The 22,539-nt window shown below is 38.2% G+C and overlaps 1 protein-coding gene across 5 annotated transcripts in view; it reads right to left on the reverse strand.

The window, feature by feature from the left end:
- PRKD3 (protein kinase D3) overlaps window positions 1-22,539 on the reverse strand; it is an 87,031-nt gene that overhangs the window by 5,136 nt on the left and 59,356 nt on the right. For all 5 annotated transcript variants that reach the window (XM_027555014.1, XM_027555018.1, XM_027555015.1 and 2 more), the window contains 8 exons: window positions 16,019-16,096; window positions 14,615-14,891; window positions 11,816-11,868; window positions 9,674-9,746; window positions 8,562-8,668; window positions 3,433-3,594; window positions 3,090-3,188; window positions 367-634 (listed from right to left, as the gene is read on the reverse strand). In XM_027555014.1, coding sequence (XP_027410815.1) covers window positions 367-634; window positions 3,090-3,188; window positions 3,433-3,594; window positions 8,562-8,668; window positions 9,674-9,746; window positions 11,816-11,868; window positions 14,615-14,891; window positions 16,019-16,096 — 1,117 coding nt within the window. The remainder of the gene's footprint in view (window positions 1-366; window positions 635-3,089; window positions 3,189-3,432; window positions 3,595-8,561; window positions 8,669-9,673; window positions 9,747-11,815; window positions 11,869-14,614; window positions 14,892-16,018; window positions 16,097-22,539) is intronic.

Consider the following 22,539-nt stretch of genomic DNA (forward strand, 5'->3'; position numbering starts at 1 on the left):
CGTCACAGAGACCTACAGCTGCAGCCTGGTTCCAGGGAGGCTGAGGTGTCTGGGAGCACAGTAAGACGAAAGCAGCATTTCCAGGAGACGGACTTGGCACCGGTGACTGGGGAGCACAATTACAAAGCTGTTTCAGTAGTTTCAAAATGAGGCAGTTGGGACCTGGATTAGTGCCCTGCCTGGAAACTTAGGAAGATAAAGAAACCATATATAAAAGGAAGTATTCTTCAAACAATGGTAAATAGCTGAATTTGGAAGATGAATGGGAAATATTAAAAAGAGATGTCAAAACAGGGTGATGTGGAATCATGAAGGTTTTTAAACTAAGAGGCACAGACCAAAAATTTAATTTTTTTTTTTTTTTACCTTCACCAGAAATTTCTCTCCATGGATTTGGTGGGTACATAAATGCAGCATTCTGGATTTGGTCATTTATATCTTCATCTTCATTAAAAGGGAATGTGCCACTGAGGCTCACATAGACGATAACTCCCACTGACCACATATCTAGAGAACGGTTGTAACCTTTGCTCCTGAGAACTTCAGGGGCCAAGTATGCTGGAGTTCCCACCACAGATCTCCTGAATGACTTTTCACCAATGATGCGTGCAAACCCAAAGTCACACAGCTTCACCTGGAAATAACGATGATGTTAATTTTATATTATTGATATACAGATAAAATATATATCAATTTATTTATAACTACCTGTCCCTAAATATGATATGGAATCATTTAAACACATTTGCCAACTGTATTATGAATGCCAAAAGATTATACATACGGAAATTGTAAAATATCCTTTTCCCAAAAGGAAGATACATTTATAACTCTATGTTCCATTACTAACAGTATGAAGAACTTTGCTAAGAGCTTGTTTCAAACAATCACTTTTGAAGTGTAGCTTCCAGAATGCCAAATACCAGAATGGTGTTATGAGTGCTCATCATTTTTGATGAAATGGAAGGTGCTGATCTTTTATAATTTGGCTTGGAGACCCCTTTCTATCATCTATAAGCAGGAACTGTTTCATTTTTAAATCCATAGTGGCCTCACAGTGCCTGTATAAAGATACTCAAGTGTTTGCTGAATGAAAAATAAGTTATGATATTTAAAAACTTACCCTTTATTTTACTTAATCCTAGAATCTCTCTTCCCAAGGTCACTATATATTGGCAAGTATATATACACACCAGTCCAGGTGTGTTAAAAGGTAACTATTAATGTGGCCAGTAAAAGAGTAATACTAGAGATTGCTTGAAAGAATTAAGAGTAGCTTTTCTATGACTATGGAACAAAATATTGCCAGTTAGATGTTTAGATTTGAAAAGAGTTATGTCTGAGGGTAGCCATAGTCACTACCATGCTCTTTTGGAAAGAAAGCTCTGGAAATGTAATGAGCTTGCTGCCTATCCTCTAGCAGAGGTTCAAATTCTGGTGATTAAGGATACATCCATGCTGAGCAGCAAATGCCAAGTACTTCCCTGAGGGAAATGCCCAGATTCACAAAATGTCTTCACTAAAAACGTTAAGATGAGTTGAGAGATGAGGGATTTGGCCTCTAAAAACCAGTGATATACATAATGACTGGAAAGCAAAGATGGACCTTCATACGTGTTTTTATGATGTTTGTTTTGTGTCATTACTGAATTTGGCTACTTCCTCTGAGATTCAAATCCTATTTGAAGAACAGGATTATCAACCATGAAGAAATGTGAACTCTTTTCCCCCTCATTAAATGCCATATTTCAGCTAACATTTTGATAAAGATGACTTGGCAGTTTGGCAACTGAAAAAAGAGTGGCCATGCCTAGCATTTGATGAAAAAAAAAAAGAGTATCAAATAAATGACATTATTTTCCCTTTGATCCTAATGGAGGTTAGAAGGTTCGAGTTTTAACCTTAGCTGGAGGGGTGTGCATCCTTTGCCCATACTCCTTTGAAGATAAAATGAAATAATATATTGAAGCACTTTATTTAAAATATAGCATCATTAATTAATATTCAATAATTAATATATTGAATTAATAATTGAATAATTAATATTCAAAACAGCACCAGGCATACAGGGATTCACTATTGAATTCTATCAAACTAAAAAAAATAAAATAAAATATAGCATCAATGCTCATGGCACCTTTTTGATCTCATAAAGACAGGGGATTACTTTTATTCTCATATGCATTCTAAGAGGAATATGATTACTTCCTTAAATGTAAAAAGAGTTGAATAATTTTTTAAAATATATCTTTTTCTTTGAAGGACAATCTAAGTTGTATTTACCAACAGAATAGTCATCTGTTGCCCTCTTGTCTAATTGTTTTTTAAATAAATGCACATAAACAATAACTTGGAAATAAATTATTCGAGTTGATGACAGTCATGAGAAACATTCATAGGCAACACTAACGTACAGTCCTTAGGATAAATGATTCAGACTTTGGGTTAAGAACCATTTTTAGGTTATGAGATAAATCTGAATCAAGATGAACACGTTTTAATGAAATAAAATTTAACCAAGTGAAAAACAAAATGAGTATATCACATGCAGGAGACACATTATCAACATACGTATGTGAGCCCCGGTGGTGATGGGAAATGTAATTCTTCCATGGGTTTTGTCGAGAATGTTTGAAATACAGTACTCTAAAGAGGAAGAGTTGGCTGCCTGCCTCAGCCAAAATCTTGTCTTCCCATTTCAGGGTTATCCCTCAGTTTATTTCATAGGGAATTTGTCCTGAGGACCAAGCACCAACCAAGGCTACCTCTTCCTACTATATTCCCAAACTACAGGGGAGTGGTGAACTGTGCACAAATCACAAAAAAATTACTCCTTAAGAACTGGTCTAAAAAGTTATTAGGTGTAAAAAGTCTTCATGAACACAAACAATATATCAATAATTAGTAAAATCTCAATTCAAATTATTCAGGTATAAATCCTCCCTGGTAGTTACAAGCTAAAAACTTTATTTCTGTAGATAGTTATGAACTGAATCTACAGCACTGCCTTTCATTACATGTGTGCTTCACAATGTTGTCACACAGATATTTACAACCATACTTTAAAAAGGTTCTGGAGAATATCTCACCTGAGGAAATGGCTCTGCTGATGCGAGTAGCACATTTTCTGGCTTTAAATCACAGTGCACAATATTCTTAAAATGTAGATTCCTCAAAGCAACAAGTATCTGTTATTGAAGAAGAGAGAATTTTTTCTGTTCCTGGAAAAGTCACAGCTAAATCCTAATTGGACCCCCCTGAACAGTATAATAATTTGGAAAGTCCATTACAGTTCATCAAGATTTAACTCCAAGTGTTATTGTCTTCTTCAAAGTAACAACACCCACAATATCCTGATATGTGAAAAACACTACTATTTCCCATAGTCCTTAATTTTTCTCTAGTTTCAAAAAAAAAAAAAGTTTAAAATACCTGTGTGACCATGAATTTAGTTATTCGTTCTGGAAGTCGACTTTTCTCACTAGATAAAATCATTTCCAGCATATCTCCATGTAGCTTTTCCATCACTACAAAAACTCTTTCCGGGGTTTCGAACATACATTCCAGGTTTACAATCCCAGGATGGTGCAAATTCTGAAGAGTTGCAGAATATTAGGTGACCAACTTGAGTAAAGTTTTACTATGCAAGTATCTAACAATGTACTGCAGTTAACTGTATGGAATAATGGCACAAAAGATAGCTCAGAAAAATAAAAGCAAACAAAAAGGATCATGGAGTTTGATTTTCAAAGTTCTGTACTGAAGAGAAGATGCACGGGAAGGGAAAGAATGTCTCCCCACTTTGATTATATAACTGCCCTTGTCCATTACTGCTTTTCCTTTTTTGTCATCTTTTTAATCTTCTGATGGTACTCTAACTTTATGCTATCCACAAATAGGCACCAACTACCAAAGTTTTAGCCAATTACACAGCTTTGGTTCTTCAGGGCTGTTTGTAAAGGTCTTGGCTCAACAGGTGGCTTTGTCTTGAAGGTAGTCATTTAAGTCCTGATCTCATATTATATCTTGATTTGGTCTTCCCTCTTTCAGGTTCAGCATCTCTACCACCATCACCCCATTTTTCTTAAGCACTATTAGGCGCACAGGTTGGGGCTTCCCTGATAGCTCAGTTGGTAAAGAATCCACCTGCAATGTAGGAGAGCCCAGTTTGATTCCTGGGTTAGGAAGATCTGCTGGAGAAGAGATAGGCTACCCACTCCAGTATTCTTAGGCTTCCCTTGTGGCTCAGCTCATAAAGAATTCATCTGCAATACAGGAGATCTGGGTTGGGAAGATCCGCTGGAGAAGGGAAAGGCTACCCACTCCAGTATTCTGGCCTGGAGAATTCCATGGACTGTGTAGTCCGTGGGGTCACAAAGAGTTGGACACGACTTAGTGACTTTCACTTTCAGGCTCACAAGTTGGAAAAATACAAAGCTGAATGTGATACTGTTTTTTTTTTTTTTTTTAAAGCAAACTATCTTACTGGTATTAAAAACAAAACTTCCTCAAAAGTGAATTTGAGAAACCAGCGATACTCAAAAACATTTAATGGTTCTTTATGGACATAAATCTAAATTTCTGGATGAATTTTAGTATCTTCAATAACCTGGTTTCATTTTTCTTATTCAAACTTAAATATGTTCTTAAATACTGGCCCAAGTGATTAAATGTTTTAATCCTCATTAACAGAAATAGTTTTTTCTTATGCTTTTTTTCTCACACTATGGATATCTAATTACACCAAGAGGGCAAACTTTTTTCCAGCCTGTGTGAAGTTGGGCTCCATGTCTAAAATGTGTTTTGAATCCACCATCATTCTCAGTTCCCACCGTAATGCCTTAATTTTCGCTCACACTACCTCTCCCCTGGACTACTGCAGCAGTTGCCCCTGCACTCTCCATGCAGTGGTACTTATCCCACAGTACTGAATTACATGTATACATATCTTACTCTCTAGTACAGTACTGACAGCAGAGACCGTGTCTTAGTCATTTTTAGCTTAACTTCTGAATCATGGTTGGTGTTTTAAAACTGTTTAGAAAATGCACAGCAAGCACAAAGTAAATATTATTTATAATCAGCTTAAAATAATTTAATGATGGTGTTCCAGGTGGCAAAATAAAAAGTGATACAATCTTAATAGTAGATAAAGTGAAATACCCCAGTTGTGGGGCGTGATAATGGCAGTAAGCAGAGTCAAAACGTCCTAACTCTGATCAATTTAGAGCTATAAGTGTGGCCAGCTGTCCCCTATACACCAAATTACCTCTCAAGTTTCTCACCCCCAACCCCTGCCATCCTTGAGAACATATGCATGAACACACCAAAACAGAAGTATGCTGTAACATAATTCTTATTAACAACGTCTTCTATTTATTTAATGTCCCATTTCCTCTGGAGTCTGTTTTGGTAAATTATAGTTTCATAGAGAATTAATCATCTTCTCCAGGCTTTCAAGTTTACCTAGTAGAGTTGCACAATATAGTATCTTAGTGAGTGAGAGTCGCTCAGTCGTGTCCAACTCTTTGTGACCCCATGGACTATACAGTCCACCGAATTCTCCAGGCCAGAATACTGGAGTGGGTAGCCATGCCCTCCTCCAGGGGATCTTCCCAACCCAGGGATCGAACCCAGGTCTCCTGCATTGCACGCGGTTCTTTACCAGCTGAGCCACCAAGATAGTATCTTAAGATTCCCTTAATTTTTTTCAGTATTTGTGATCATCCTCCCAAAATGTTTTTGTTTTCTTATATTTTGATTCACTTATTTTGTTGTTATCCCACCCACATAGCTAACCAGCTTTTGGATTTACTGTACTAAATTTATTAACTTCCAGTTTTATCTTTGTTAATTCTGTTTTCCTCAGGTTGACTGTTCCTCCTTTAACTTGAGTTGGACTCAATTCATTATTTTCATTCCTTCCTCATTAAGTATTTGACATTTCTATGAGTAGTAGTTTAAAAGCTCTGATAAACAGTATTTTCATAATTATTTTCTAAATACGTGGGTCATGATTTTACTCTCTGATTCAAGAATTAAGACTTTAAAAGTTTTTTTTCAGATGGTGGGAGATTTCTTTTCCCCAATTTTATAATTTATTTGCAGTTTTAGTACATTAAGATAAAAAACTGTTTTTTAGCTAATAAAGTATTTATTTATTTGTGGGTACAGAGTTCAATATAAACTGGTTATATCTACCTTATAATGTTTAGGCCTCTTCTGTTCTTACTTAGCTTTGTCTACTTCATCTGTCATGGACATCTGTGTATTTGTCTGTTCTTCCCTGTATGGTCACTGCTGCTGCTGCTGCTAAGTCGCTTCAGCCGTGTCCGACTCTGTGCGACCCTATAGACGGCAGCCCACCAGGCTCCCCCGTCCCTGGGATTCTCCAGGAAAGAACACTGGAGTGGGTTGCCATTTCCTTCTCCAGTGCGTGAAAGTGAAGTCGCTCAGTTGTGTCCAACTCTTAGCGACCCCATGGACTGGCAGCCCACCAGGCTCCTCTGTCCATGGGATTGTCCAGGCAAGAGTGCTGGAGTGGGGTGCCACTGCCTTCTCTAGTATGGTCACTAGTTTTCCTTTAAAGTTATTGACGTCATTTGGTTTAACGTGATTTGCACTCTTCCACTGAGTGCGCCCTTCTTAATTCACTTCATGTTTTTTCTTGAATTAAATCTTACTAGGTCATGATGCCCCTTCACTTTCTTCTATCTGAGAGAAACCCAGAGAGGCTGTCATGACTGTAGACCTCAGAAAGAGCCAGCAAAACCAGTTCTTGTTGTGATGCCTCTTTGTACATTTGCCCGGTCCATCTCCACTGTTTTTGGAAAAACTTCTACCTATTTTGTATATCTGAACTTTCTATCTATATTAGAGTATGCTTTTCTGTTTATCATTTTTCGTGTACCTTCTGGGTAATTTCCAAGAAGAGAAGGGGAAAATACTGAATTTCCTATTTACATAGGGAGCCAGGAGAGCACTTCATCTTTTCTCCCACTACTCTACTACCCTCTTCAGGCAATAACAAAAGATTTTACATTACCACATTGTTATGAAATGAAAGGAACAAAATCCCCCATACTACAATTATTTAATTCTGTTCCCAGTCAGGCAATATCAATGAAAAGAACCAGAGTGATATAATAATAAAGTGTTTACATTGTATATTACCTGCAAATTCCTAAACTTAGTTTTATTAACATCTGCAGTTGGTAACATGGGAGATATAAGCTTCACTATTTAGTTCAGAACTGTATTTGTGATCAAAGTTACAAGGAGAACTTATATCTGGAATCTAAAGTCTGACACAAATGAACATTTCTATGAAACAGACACAGACTCACAGAAATAAAGAACAGACTGGGGGGAAGGGGTGGGGGAAGGATGGATTAGGAGTTTGGGATCAGCAGATGCAAACCAGTACACACAGGATGGATAAGCATCAAGGTCCTACTGTACAGCACAGGAACTATACTCATTATCCTATGATAAACCATAATGGAGGAGAATATATATGTATGTGTGTGTGTGTGTGTGTGAGTTACTTTGTTGTATAGCAGAAATTAACACAACATTGTAAATCAACTACAATAAAACTTTAAAAAGTGACAAGGAGAAATCAAGTCTTATGAATAAATCCTTAATATTTATTTTTTGCATAAAAACTGGATATTGAGAAAGAGTCCAAAATTAGATATGAAAAAAGATCTCTAACAATATTTTCAAACCCTAATGCAGAGTCTGAATGCTACTATTCAGACTATTTTAAAGGTAGCTTCATAGGAGGAGGCAGCCTTGAAGTGACCACACAGGTAGCTTGTAGACCACCATCTTTTGATCATCTGGGAAAAAGTGAGGCAGGTGTTAGTAACAGTGACCAGTAATGTAATAAATGTAAACTTAATTACATGTTTACAACTTTCTTACCTTCTTCTCCAAAGAAGCACCAAGTTCAATAGGCTGGGTCTTCTTGAACTTCACCCACAAGCAAATAGGGCTCTGACAGCATTAACTATTAACATTTTCTTAAATACCATGCAAAAGCTACACAATGAATCAATAAACATTTGCATATTATAAATTAAATGTATTCAGAAAAATAAAGCTAACTTTTAATCTTCTAGATGACTTCCAAAATAGATAAACATGTTACATGAGAATAAAAACTCATAGTAATTTATTTTATGGAATTTAACTCACTGCCAATATATCTTTAAAAGTATAGCTTGATGGATTAAACTGTTATAATGAAATCCGGTGGTAGAAGTATCAAAGTGTTTTTTATAGTTCATGGAGTGATGAGTTAAGAATGAAATTTGAGCTTTTTAAATTTAACACTTTACTTATGAAAACGTGTTCCCAATAACCTACTACCATAATGTCAGTCCTTTTAACTCCTAGATTACTGTAACGTAATTTTGCCCTTTTTTAAAAAAAGGGAGTTAATTCAGAAGCTCACTGGCCTCTCACTGAGCCAAAATGTTATAAGATGCGAAGAAAGAAAACAAAACCAAATCTTGCTGGTTCAAAATGAAAACCAATACAAAGCAACTTTTTACCTGTAAAATAGCCACTTCATTACGGAGCTGACTTTCCTGTTTTGTGGGGAATCTCATCTTATCAATTACTTTAATAGCCACATCCCTTCCAGTCTTTCTGTGTTTTCCTATTTTTCAAAAAAGTTCAGGTAAGAAAGAAGATGCAAATTGATGTCACATACAATACAGAAGTTTCATTAGGAAGTCGTCCACAAACTGAAATTGATATGTATTTACTTTTGTATTTCTTTTAGGGGGCAGGCTCATTTTGTTCTTTCTCCATCACTCATCTATAATTACTATAATTTTCCCTTATAGTAACTGCCTCTAATAAAGGCTGTTTTGTTATTTGAAATAGCAGGGAATTTGAATGAACCTGTCTGCTGAAAAATAATCCACCTTATTAAATAAATGAAAATTAACTATGTGACTTAGTCTTCAGAAATTCTGTCAAGATAGAAACACTGTACCATGGAATTCATTTTATTCTAGGTTCTTTGCAGAGTGATTTAACTATATATTAGGGTAAATCTTCAAGCAGAAAGGCCAACTAGTTGTGGTAAGGAATGCAAATGGTTTAACATTACTTTTCTACCTTGCATCATAGCTTGTAAAGTAGCTTTACATACATTAATGAATACAGGCTAGGCTGTATAAGCCCCATTAAACTGATGAAGATACTGAGGCACAGTGAGGTTAAAAGGCTTCGGCAATGTAAGTCAGAGTGAGGTAAGATTTCAGGTGTTAGACCTGATAAATCATGTGTGCCAACCGCAGACAAACGGGCAACTGTGTGGGAAAACCAGTGGGGCACATACTTCAGTAAATGAACTCTCAGAGTCCAACACAAACTTCAAGCCACACAAAGATCTTTCTGTGTAAGCTACAAGAAACGACGAAAACTACTGTGAATTTTCGGATTCTCTGTTTCTTTTTAAAGTTTTCAATTTAAATTAAGAAATTAATACTAAGTTATAGTGAAAAGGACTTATCTAAAACTATGCAGATTAATCTCTGAGGAAGAAACCACTTGCAAAATTGTGAAAACATGCTAACAACTGGCAGATGATTTTTAGATTTCCTAATTTTATACATTATCTACAATATGCAAAAGGCTGCAACTGCTTACTTACCTCCATAGACGATACCAAACTGGCCTGAACCAAGTACCTCATCTGCAAAGATCTGGTAAACGGTACTGATGTCCTATTTGGGAAAGAATAAGTGTTATTAGTTCCATGAAACCATGTCCATATCTCTGATTCTTTTCATTCAAATACTTACATACATTTCAGTTTTTAATGGTTGAGGGATTTCTTTTTCACAAAATACTTTATGAAATACTGACATTCTCTGTCCTAAAAAAGACCAACTTTACTATGACTCTTAATGTACAACTATAATGTATTCTGTAAGACCACCACTGGGGGAAAAATGATTTGAATTAAAAAATATATTTATTAAGTAGTGATCTATAAAAAGTAAATTAACATAAAAATTAAGAAGAAAGTTTTACCAACTTTACTATTAAAGAGATTTGCTATTTTTGACTTCAAAGAAAAACTCAAAGTTTTGTATTTTTGAGATTTGTATTTTTGAGACTTATTTTGAAAGACTGATGAAATATGTGTAACTCATATCCACTCCTCAATCTTCTTCCTTCCCTTTCCTCTTTTTTTCCCATTAGTGGCTGCTGCTGTCAGAATATTCTTAGAAAGCATTCTCCAATCCTTTCCACAGATCCTCAGTCAAGGTCTCATTTGGGTATGTGCTACAGTCTCCAAGACGCCAGGGACTACACTTATTTTGTTCAGTGTTACATTCCCAGACAGTGCTTTCTCATGGTAGTCACTGGATTGAATAAACCAGGCCTCATTCCCTCATTAGTAAAGCAAATATAATAACATCTATCTTACTGGATTTTTAAGTGAATTAAATGAAGATATATAAAGTGTCAAGTCTAGTGCCTGGCATATAAAAATCAGTACTTCCACAAACCCCTCATTTCCACTTAAATTAGGTAATCTTAAATAAGCTGAATTCCCTGGGACTTGGTCTTTTCATCTGTAAAAATGAAATGAGAAAACTTCTTTCTCTCCCCAGTACTCTGGTTCCTTTGCTACCTACCAACCCACTCCAATATTCTTGCCTGGAGAATCCCAGGGACAGAGAAGCCTGCTAGGCTGCTGTCCACAGGGTTGGACACGACTGAAGCGACTGCACATGCACACATGCTGCCTGGACAAGAGACACACAGATCAAACCTCCCTGAAACCCTCCATCCCCCACAACACTACTGGATATCCAGTTTCTATACAATCTTAGAAAACCCAATGATTATGTGTTACTGAACAGTAACAGCTGGATGCCCCAAGTTGAAGAGTAAGAGAGATTTGAATCAAATAAATTTATATACAGCTTTTGGGCTTCTTTTTCTAGCCTTTTTTCTAACTAATCCAGGAGCTGGCAAACTAGGCTTGTGGGCCAAATCCAGCCTGCTGCCTCTTTCTGTATGGCTTCTGAACTAAGAACAGTTTACATTTTTAAATGGTTGAAAAAAAAATCACAATAATGTCATCTTGTAAAACATGAAATTATATGAAATTCAAATATAAGTGTTCACAAAAAAACTTATACTGGAAAACACTCAAGCTCATTCCTGTATGTACTGACTATGGCTTTCTCACAATGGCAGCAGAGTTGAGTTTATAACTGTATATAGTCTGCAAAGCCTAAAATATTTACTTCCATCCCCTTATAGAAAGTATGCTGACCCCTAATGTAAACCCCCACGTGTACCAGCTCAACTGAGTCCTCACTCTGCCTTAAAATCCTGCATTTTCTGCTTCTCTGTACTTTCATGAAATTTTCTCTCACTGCCATCCTCTCAGCACTCGTGTCAAAACTCTTTTTAAGTATATTTCAAGTTCTACTTCCTTTAGGAAGTTTTCCCTGCTCTGACCCAGCAAGTAGCCTCTCTCTTCTCTTTGAACTAGTCTATCACTCTGTAATATACTAATGCCACTTATGAAAAAGTTAACTTTATTTTTATAATTTAAAAGGAAACTGCCTCAGTTTCCTTCATAAAGCAGAACTCCTCCAGGAAGTTACCACCCACACAGTTCAGTCTAGTGTCTTCAGGCAAACTGCACAGTACTCTGGGTTATAAACTTATTTTCTTTCTTTTTTTTTTAAACTTATTTTCTAGTAAGACTTTCACATTTTATTTTCCTTAATTACCCAATCTTCATATTTCAGCTGTAATATTTACTTACCACATTCTCTTGGATCTGACAATTAGATACAGAGATACTGGTAGACAAATCTTCTGTAAAATGAATGATAATATGGGGAAAAAAACTTAGTATATAACTTAGTAATACTAATATTTACTGACATGTGAATGCTTACAGTACATTAAATTTTAAAAACTAGCTAACATACAGATAATAGCATTACATTAAAACAAAATTTATCCCTAAACAATACTGATCCATCAACAGGAAACTGGTAAAATAGAATACACATCCATACAAAAGAATTCTATCTACACATTTAAGGATGCAGGGCTGTAAGTACTGAGTCAGAAAGCTATTTATATTATTAAGTTAAAAAGGTATGTTTCAGGGTAGTGGCATATGAAAAGCAAACAAAATATGATCACTTCTGGTGAGGGAGAGAGATGGGGTTGAGGAACAAAGATTTTTTTATATGCTTCTAGACTGTTTAAAAAATGTATAGAAAGTATGCATTATTGTCATAAAACATTAAAATTATATAAACATATAATTCTGAAATATGACATTAAATAGTTCATAAAATCAAGTTGTAAAAAGATCATACATCTTTTACAACAAACATGACTTTTATGAAAATAAAAATATAACAAGACCGTACAAATAGAATAGACTTCCCTCTTCCCAAGCCACCCCCAAAAGAAATATACACCAAACTATTAATAATGGTTTTCTGAGGGGGGAGATATACAACTGGGAATAGGGGGACACGTCACATGCATATAGGGAAGACATTCTCATTTTATATTACATATTTCTATAAAGTTTAAATGTCTATATTACTTTGGTAAGCAAAGGAAGTAACTGACAAGAAAATTAGAAATGAGAAAAGTAAAGCAAGAGACTAGTTCTCAAACATCTAGAATCTCAGTGATAAAGAAAAAGGTAAGAAATTTCTTTTATAATCCCAAATATAAAAACATAAAACTTCATTAAGAAGAAAATGTAAGCAACTATACATCAAAAAATAAGTAAATGACTGTGGAAACTCCATTTTAAAATATTGTCAATTTAAAAATATTAAGTCAACTTTAAATAACCCCAAAAATCAAATATTAATGCAAGAGACCAAAAAAGCACAGCATCAATAAAATGAATGAGCCTAAAACTCTGCTTTTCAGTAGTTCCAGTTTTCTAGTTTAAGTTAATATTTATTATGTTTCAAAGGCCTCCACTGTCTTAACTCCATCCAGTTTTCATTTCTATCACTTCCCAGGAGAACTCTGCTCCAGACTGGTTGTTATAAGGACAGCAGCAACAGCAGCAGCTGCACAGTAAGAGTGCCACAACTAGGTCAGGAATGGTGCTAAGTGCATCATATGCAATTATTATATCATTCTCCCTTTAGATGAGAGAACTGAAGAAGCCAAGACCATGAAGCTAGCAAAGTGGCAGAACTGGGCTTTCATTCTCCCTTAGCCCTTTTGCAGTCTGTCCTTAGGGGCTTATAATCCTAGGAAGAGTCCATGGATGGGCTTGAGAAGGATCCTAAATCCAATTATATATAAAATTTGTGTTCTGTATCTGCATTATTTTCTGGGGTGAAAGGTCCAACTGAATATCAGACAGTTCTAAAATCCCCTCAAATTTAAGAAACATTGTGATTATCCATTTTATTCATCCTTTCAGAATCAATATTCAACACCAGACATTTTCATGGTCATTACCCTCATGCCTTTGATCACAGGTCCCCTTAATTCCACGCACACCCCTAGGTTGGCTCTGCCTATCCTAACTTATGTGAGATCCAAGGTCAAGGTCCAAATCAGGCTTCTCTATCATGAAGTCTCCACTTACCTTCCTATCTGTATCTGAGTCCTTGAGAAATGCACTGCTCCTTTTTGCACTCTACTGCTTTATGTACCTATTTCCCTGCCTATCTTTAAAAAAATCTCTGTATTTCTTTTGTATTCTAGCTCAGGGCCTAGCATAATGCCAAGATGAGGTATACTAAGCAGCATAGCTTAACTGAAATAAAAGGCATACAGAAACTGGTTGAGGGAATTCCCTGTCCATCCAGGGGTTAGGACTCGGTGCTTTCACTGCTGGGCTCAGTCCCTGGTCGGGGAACTAAGATCCCACAAGCTGTGCAGTGCAGCTAGAAAAGAAAAGAGGCTGACATCTCTTTCAATTTAAATGTATTTGCCTGATGAATGAAAGCTGTTTCACCATAAATGACGTAATGTCAATGGGGGGGTGGGTGCAGGGAAGTGATATTTTACTATGGCTTTGTGATTAAGTATTCACTTGAAACTTAAAACAAATTTAGGTTTTATTTTATAAATTTTGTTGGTGCAAAGCACATGTGTTTCAATATATTTTTTTAATGTTTCTGAATGTTTTAATTCAGTTAAAACGAATGCAGCACTTCTGACTTCATACATTTTATAAGTACTATGTGAACTGCAACGCTTTACAGACTGAAAATCCCACCATGAAGCACCATCCTAATACTATTAGCTTACTTAACCCCTTCTGGTTCTCTTTCATTTAATGCTGACAACTCTATACAGCAGGTTCGTTACAGAAAAGGAAAGTACTTGCCAAGATCACATAACAGGTCAGCAGAGCCAAGATTTAAATGCAGGCAGACTTGACTCTGGAGCCTCGCTCTGGGGACTGCAAGCACATACTATGACCAACATAATTTTATAAAGCAATTGACTAACGGTATTGATTCTAAAAATGAGGCTTAAAATAAATACAGAAACACAACTGCACCCACAAAACACTTAAGAACCAAATGGGGAAAAAGTCATCAAGAAGCTTATTGCTTACTGTGATCTTTCCCTTGGCCTGGAGAAGTACAGACACTGGCTTGAGGCGTCACAGGCATGAGAGCTTGGCGAATTGCTTTTTCCCAGCTCTGTGCTACATCAAGTCCCACTCCAGTGGCAGCAAGAACAGGATTGTGAGAGCTGTCCCCATTGTTCTCACCAACAAAGTATACCATAGTATCAGTGATGATTTCAAAACAGTGTGGGTTGCTGCCTTGTGAAATGCTTGTGAAATCTTGTGGTGAAGATATGCGGAGAATTTCTGAAAGTGGAATTTCCTGAAGTAAAGAACTAAGCGTTAGGAAACATGAATATGTGGGCTTTTTTTCAAATACACTAAACAATCAAAGATATGCATTTCTAATGAATACCACTAAAGACAAACACAAGTATGTGAATGTGGCACATGGACACACAGTCAAGTCTTACGAGGGTATCTGCTCTGAATGATCTGCATGTCCATCAAGGACAAAGGCAGAGAGCATGGAGTATAATAACCAAGCTAGTAATTCAGGCCTGTAGCAGATCATTAGAAAGAAAGGATTTAGAAGGGCGGTTGCTGCTATAGCCAACACCTGCCATATCCCAGCTGTCAGGAAGTCATCTCAACAACAACTCTACTGGCTGCCATCTGCAAGATATGGCCCCAAAGGAGAACGAGAAAGAAATAACAGCAGCAAAGGAGTATGTCAGAATAAGTGTAAGTGCTCTATTCTGGTTCTGTCCATAACTTTAACAATCATTTATGTTTAGTCTACTTCCTAAAGTAGAAAACTTCTTTAGAAAAACCCAACCAATTCAAAGCAATTCATTAGTCTCTATTTTCTTTCTTCCTGATACAATCACTATACTAACAATTTTATCTGGTGTCAACTGGTGACATGGCAAAATGTGGAGCAAGTTGAGCAAAGAGAATTATATAAAAAAGAGCCAAAAGAAGCATCTGGGAATTGGGGTCTAAGGTAAAATGGAAAATGGAAGAAATGCTGAATACCACAATGGCTTCTTCTGATCAGCAATAATCACAGGACTTCTCATAGTCTAATCTAAATCACAGTCTAGTTGTCTTTTCGTATGCAAGGGTCAAGTCCCCTATATAAAATGGCTAGACATCCACTGATACGGAGGACCACCTGGTACCCAGAAGGAAAACAGCAGCAACCTCATAGGCCAGAAAAAAAGAATCGCACAACAACAAAAAAAACTTCGGCAGCAAGGCTGTTGCAAGGGATGAGATGGAGGGGTAGAGGATACTTGCTTTTACAAGGATCTTAACAGTGACTTCTAGAAACTATATTAGGCAGAGCTGTAATCCAATATAACAACTAATAAATATTACTTGGATATATTTGGAAAACACACAGTATTTTAATGTACATATTTTTAAAAGATGTGAAATTTTTACCTTATAATACTTTGATCCAGATTCGTTTTGAAACAGTGTAAGACATTTGCTGTCCAGTCTCCAATAATGCCTTTTTCTCTACAAAGAGCACAAAACTGTAAGGTTCAAAAGTAATGATTCCTCCAAAGTGTCTGAACTCTCCATTCCCTCTCATCTCTTATCTATAAGTTTGTACTGGTATAAAATTCATGAGCTTCAAAATTTGAAAAATTAAAAAGATAGTGAAAAGTATACTTCCATCATCACCCCTATCTCACTCCCACCTTTACTCAAGGCAAACAATGTTACTACATTTTGGAGGTTTCTTTTCAGGAATCTTATGCATGCACACACAAATACTTAATTTATCCGTGGACTAAATTTCTAAAGTATGCCTTACTGGATCAAAAGATAAATGCATATGTAATTTTTCTTGACAGTGTTAAGTTATTCCTCTATTTCTGGATCCAACTTATAGTCTCATCAGTAACATGAGGGTGTTATTTACTCAAACCTTCACTAATACAGCTTATTACTAACCCTTTTCATCCTGTGCTACACTGATAAATAAAAACTAGTATTTTCGTAACATTTTCTAAAATTTATTTAATTGAAAGGTAATTGCTTTACAGGGTTTTGTTGCTTTCTGTCAAACCTCAACATGAATCAGCCATAGGTGTATATATATGTATCTCCTCCCTTCTGAACCTCCCTCCCATCTACCTTCCTATCCCACCCATCCAGGTTGATAAAGAGCCCATTTGAGTTTCTTGAGACATACAGCAAATTCCCATTGGCTATTTTACATATGGTAATGTAAACTTCCATGCTACTCTCTCCATACATCTCACCCTCTCCTCCTCTCTCCCCATGTCCGTAAGTCTCTTTCCATGTCTGTTCCTCCACTGCTACCCTGCAAATAAATTCTTCAGTATCATTTTTCTACATTCTGTGTATGTGTTTAGTTCAGTTCAGTTGCTCAGTCGTGTCTGACTTTGTGATCCCATAGACTGCATCATGCCAGGCCTCCCTGTCCATCACCAACTCCCAGAGCCTACTCAACTCATGTCCATCGCGTTAGCGATGCCATCCAACCATCTCATCTCCTGTCGTCCCCTTCTCCTCCGGCCTTCAATCTTTCCCAGCATCAGGGTCTTTTCCACTGAGTTGGTTCTTCACATTAGGTGGCCAAAGTATTGGAGTTTCAGCTTCAGCATCAGTCCCTCCAATGAATATTCAGGACTGATTTCCTTTAGGATGGACTGGTTGGATCACCCTGCAGTCCAAGGGCCTCTCAAGAGTCTTCTCCAACACCACAGTTCAAAAGCATCAATTCTTAGGCACTCAGTTTTGTTTATAGTCCAACTCTCTCATCCATACATGACTACTGGAAAAACCATCACTTTAACTAGATGGACCTTCGTTGGCAAAGTAATGTCTCTGCTTTTTAATACGCTGTCTAGTTTGGTCATAGCGTTTCTTCCAAGGAGCAAGCGTCTTTATTGTAAAGCTATAGTCACCATCGGCAGTGATTTTGGAGCCCCCCAAAATAAAAGTCTCGCACTCTTTCCATTGTTTCCCCATCTATTTGCCATGAAGTGATGGGACTGGATGCCATGATCTTCGTTTTCTGATCTTCGTTTTCTGAATGTTGAGTTTTAAGCCTACTTTTTCACTCCTCTTTCACATTCATCAAGAGAATGTTCAGTTCTTCGCTTTCTGCCATGAGGGTGGTCTCATCTGCATATCTGAGATTATAGATATTCCTCCCAGCCATCATGATTCCAGCTTGTGCTTCATCCAGTCTGGCATTTCGCACGATGTACTCTGCATGTAAGTTAAATAAGCAGGGTGACTACAGCCTTTCCCGATTTGGAACCAGACGCATTCCTTTCCCGATTTGCTACCAGTCTGTTGTTCCATGTCCAGTTCTAACTGTTGCTTCTTGACCTGCATACAGATTTCTCAGGAGGCAGGTCAGGTGGTCTAGTAACCCCATCTTTTCAAGAATTTTCCACAGTTTGTTGTGATCCACACAGTCAGAGGATTTGGCATAGTCAACAAAGCAGAAGTAGATGTTTTCCTGGAACTCTTGCTTTTTTGATGATCCAACGGATGTTGGCAATTTGATCTCTGGTTCCTCTGTCTTTTCTAAATCCACTTTGAATGTCTGGAAGTTCACGGTTCACGTACTGTTAAAGCCTGGCTTGGAGAATTTTGAGCATTATTTTGTTAGTGTGTGAGATGAGTGCAATTGTATGGTAGTTTGAGCATTCTTTGGCATTGCCTTGCTTTGGGATTGGAATGAAAACTGACCTTTTCCAGTCCTGTGGCCACTGCTGAGTTTCCCAAATTTGCTGGCATATTGAGTGCAACACTTTCACAGCATCATCTTTCAGGATTTGAAATAGCTCAACTGGAATTCCATCACCTCCACTCAGATCAGATCAGATCAGTCGCTCAGTCGTGTCCGACTCTTTGCGACCCCGTGAATCGCAGCACGCCAGGCCTCCCTGTCCATCACCAACTCCCAGAGTTCACTGAGACTCACGTCCATCGAGTCGGTGATGCCATCCAGCCATCTCATCCTCTGTCGTCCCCTTCTCCTCTTACCCCCAATCCCTCCCAGCATCAGAGTCTTTTCCAATGAGTCAACTCTTCGCATGAGGTGGCCAAAGGACTGGAGTTTCAGCTTCAGCATCATTCCCTCCAAAGAAATCCCAGGGCTGATCTCCTTCAGAATGGACTGGTTGGATCTCCTTGCAGTCCAAGGGACTCTCAAGAGTCTTCTCCAACACCACAGTTCAAAAGCATCAATTCTTCAGTGCTCAGCCTTCTTCACAGTCCAACTCTCACATCCATACATGACCACAGGAAAAACCATAGCCTTGACTAGATGAACCTTTGTTGGCAAAGTAATGTCTCTGCTTTTGAATGTGCTATCTAGGCTGGTCGTAACTTTCCTTCCTAGGAGTAAGCGTCTTCTAATTTCATGGCTGCAGTCACCATCTGCAGTGATTTTGGAGCCCCGAAAAATAAAGTCTGACACTGTTTCCACTGTTTCCCCATCTATTTCCCATGAAGTGATGGGACCAGATGCCATGATCTTTGTTTTCTGAATGTTGAGCTTTAAGCCAACTTTTTCACTCTCCACTTTCACTTTCATCAAGAGGCTTTTGAGTTCCTCTTCACTTCACAGTGATGCTTCCTAAGGCCCACTTGACCTCACATTCCAGGATGTCTGGCTCTAGGTGAGTGATCACACCATCGTGGTTATCTGGGTCATGAAGATCTTTTCTGTATAGTTCTTTTTTTTTTTTTTTCTGTATAGTTCTTCTGTGTATTCTTGCTGCCTCTTCTTATCCTCTGCTTCTATCAGGTCCATATCATTTGTGTCCTTTATTGTGCCCATCTTTGCATGAAATGTTCCCTTGGTATCTCTAATTTTCTTGAAGAGATCACTAATCTTTTCCCATTCTATTGTTTTCCTCTATTTCTTTGCACTAATCACTGAGGAAGGCTTTCTTCTCTCTCCTTGCTGTTCTTTGGAACTCTGCATTCAAATGGGTATATATTTCCCTTTCTCCTTTGCCTTTCACTTCTCTTCTTTTCTCAGCTATTTGTAAGGCTTCATCAAACAACCATTTGGCCTTTTTGCATTTCTTTTTCTTGGGGATGGTCTTGATCACTGCCTCTTGTACAAAGTCACGAATCTCCATCCATAGTTCTTCAGGCACTCTATCAGATCTAATCCCTTGGATCTAATTGTCACTTCCACTGTATAAGGGATTTGATTTAGGTCATACCTGAATGATCTAGTGGTTTTTCCTACTTTCTTCAATTTAAGTCTGAATTTGGCAATAAGGAGTTCATGATCTGAGCCACAGTCAGCTCCCGGTCTTGTTTTTGCTGACTGTATAGAGCTTCTCCATCTTTGGCTGCAAAGAATATAATCAATCAATCTGATTTCAGTGTTGGACATCTGGTGATATCCATGTGTACAGTCTTCTCTTGTGTTGTTGGAAGAGGGCGTTTGCTACGACCAGTGTGTTTTCTTTGCAAACTCTGTTAGCCTTCACCCTGCTTTGTTTTGTACTCCAAGGCCACATATGCCTGTTACTCCAGGTATCTCTTGACTTCCTACTTTTGCATTCCAGTCCCCTATAATGAAAATGACACCTTTTTTGGGTATTAGTTCTAGAAGGTCTTGTAGGTCCTTCACAGAACTGTTCAGCTTCTTCAGCATTATTGGTCAGGGCATAGACTTGGATTACTGTGATAATGCATGGTGCCTTGGAAATGAACAGAGATTATTCTGTCATTTTTGAGATTGCATCCAAGTACTGCATTTTGGACTCTTGTTGACTATGATGGGTACTCCATTTCTTCTAAGGGATTCATCCCCACAGTAGCAGATATAATGGTCATCTGAATTAAATTCACCCATTCCAGTCCATTTTAGGTCACTGATTCCTAAAATGTCGATGTTCACCCTTGCCATCTCCTGTTTGACCACTTCCAATTTGCCTTGAGTCATGGACTTAACATTCCAGGTTCCTATGCAATATTGCTCTCTACAGCATCGGACTTTACTACCATCACCTGTCACATCCACAACTGGGTGTTTTTGCTCTAGCAGTACACCTGGGAAACCGAGTGGCCGGGACGAGGAGGTCATTAAGGCACATGGCCCACCTGGGACAGTGCAATCTCCAAGCAGTTGGTCACCTGAGCTGCTCAGACCTGGGAAGGTCACAAAATGCACACCCAACCCACAAAGACTGATCCAGAACTATGTCTGAGTGTCACCTGTGGAGGTACGGGTCAGCAGTGGCCTGCTGGAGGGGCTCTGGGGGCAGCAGACCTGGGTATGGCATAAGCCCTCTTGGAGGAGGTCACCATTAACCCCACCATAGAACCACCAGAACTTACACAGGAACTGAGGAAACAGATTCTTGGAGGGTACAAACAAAACCTTGTGTGCACCAGGTCCCAGGAGAAAGGAGCAGTGACCCCACAAGAAACTGACCCAGACATGTCCATGAGTACCCAGGAGTCTCTGGCAGAGGTGTGGGTCGGCGGTGGCCTGCTACAGGGTTGGGGGCACTGAGTGCAGCAGTGCGTGCATGGACCTTTTGAAGGAGGTCGCTATCATCTTCACTACCTCCACCACAGTTTGGCCTCAGGTTAAGCAACAGGGAGGGAACACAGCCCTGCCCATCAATAGAAAATTGGATTAAAGATTTATCTGAAAATGGCCTGGACCATCAGAACAAGACCCAGTTTCCCCCTCAGTCAGGCTCTCCCATCAGGAAGCTTCCATAAGCCTCTTATTCTTATCCATCATAGGGCAGACAGAATGAAAACCACAATCACAGAAAACTAACCAATCTCATCACATGGACCACAGCCTTGTCTAGCTCAAGCAAACTATGAGCCATGCCTCGTAGGGCCACCAATGACAGAGGGGTCATGGCAGAGAGTTCTGACAAAACGTGGTCCACTGGAGAAGGGAATGGCAAACCACTTCAGTATTCCTGCCTGAGAACCCCATGAACAGTATGAATAGGCAAAAAGGTATGACACTGAAAGATAAACTCCCCAAGTTGGTAGGTGCCCAATATGCTACTGGAGAAGAGTGGAGAAATATGCATTAGTATATGATATTCATCTTTCTCTTTCTGACTTACTTCACTCTGTGTAATAGGTTCTAGGTTCATCCACCTCATTAGAACTGACTCAAATGCATTCCTTTTTATGACTAATATTCCATTGTGTATATGTACCGCAACTTCATCCATTAATCTGTTGATGGACATCTAGGTTGCTTCCATGTTCTAGCTATTGTAAATAGTGCTGCAATGAACAATGGGATACACGTGTCTTTTTCAACTTCAGGGTTTATTCAGGAGTGGGATTGCTGGGTCATATGGTAGTTTTATTCCTAGTTTTTTAAGGAATCTCCATACTGTCTTCCATAAAGGAATCTCCATACCGTCTTCCATAGTGGCTGTATCAATTTATATTCCCACCAACAGTGCAAGAGCGTTCCCTTTTCTTCACACCCTCTAAAGCATTTTTGTTTGTAGACTTTTTGATGATGGTCATTCTGAGCGGTGTGAGGTGATATCTCATGGTGGTTTTGATTTGCATTTCTCTAATAATGAGCGATGTTGAGCATCTTTTCATGTGTTTGTTAGCTATCTGTATATCTTCTTTGGAGAAATGTCTGTTTAGGTCTTTCCCCCACTTTTTGATTGGGTTGTTTGTTTTTCTGGTACTGAGTTGTATGAGCTGCTTGTATATTTTGGAAATTAATCCTTGTCAGTTGTTTCATTTGCTATTATTTTCTCCCGTTCTGAGGGATGTCTTTTCACCTTGCTTATAGTTACCTTTGCTGTGCAAAAGCTTTGAAGTTTAATCAGGTCCCACTTGTTTACTTTTATTTCCATTACTCTAGGGGGTGGGTCATAGAGGATCTTGCTTTAGGTCATCGAGTGTTCTGCCTATGTTTTCCTCTAAGAGTTTTATAGTTTCTCGTC

This window comes from Bos indicus x Bos taurus, chromosome 11, assembly GCF_003369695.1.
Source record: "Bos indicus x Bos taurus breed Angus x Brahman F1 hybrid chromosome 11, Bos_hybrid_MaternalHap_v2.0, whole genome shotgun sequence".
Lineage (NCBI taxonomy): Eukaryota > Metazoa > Chordata > Mammalia > Artiodactyla > Bovidae > Bos > Bos indicus x Bos taurus.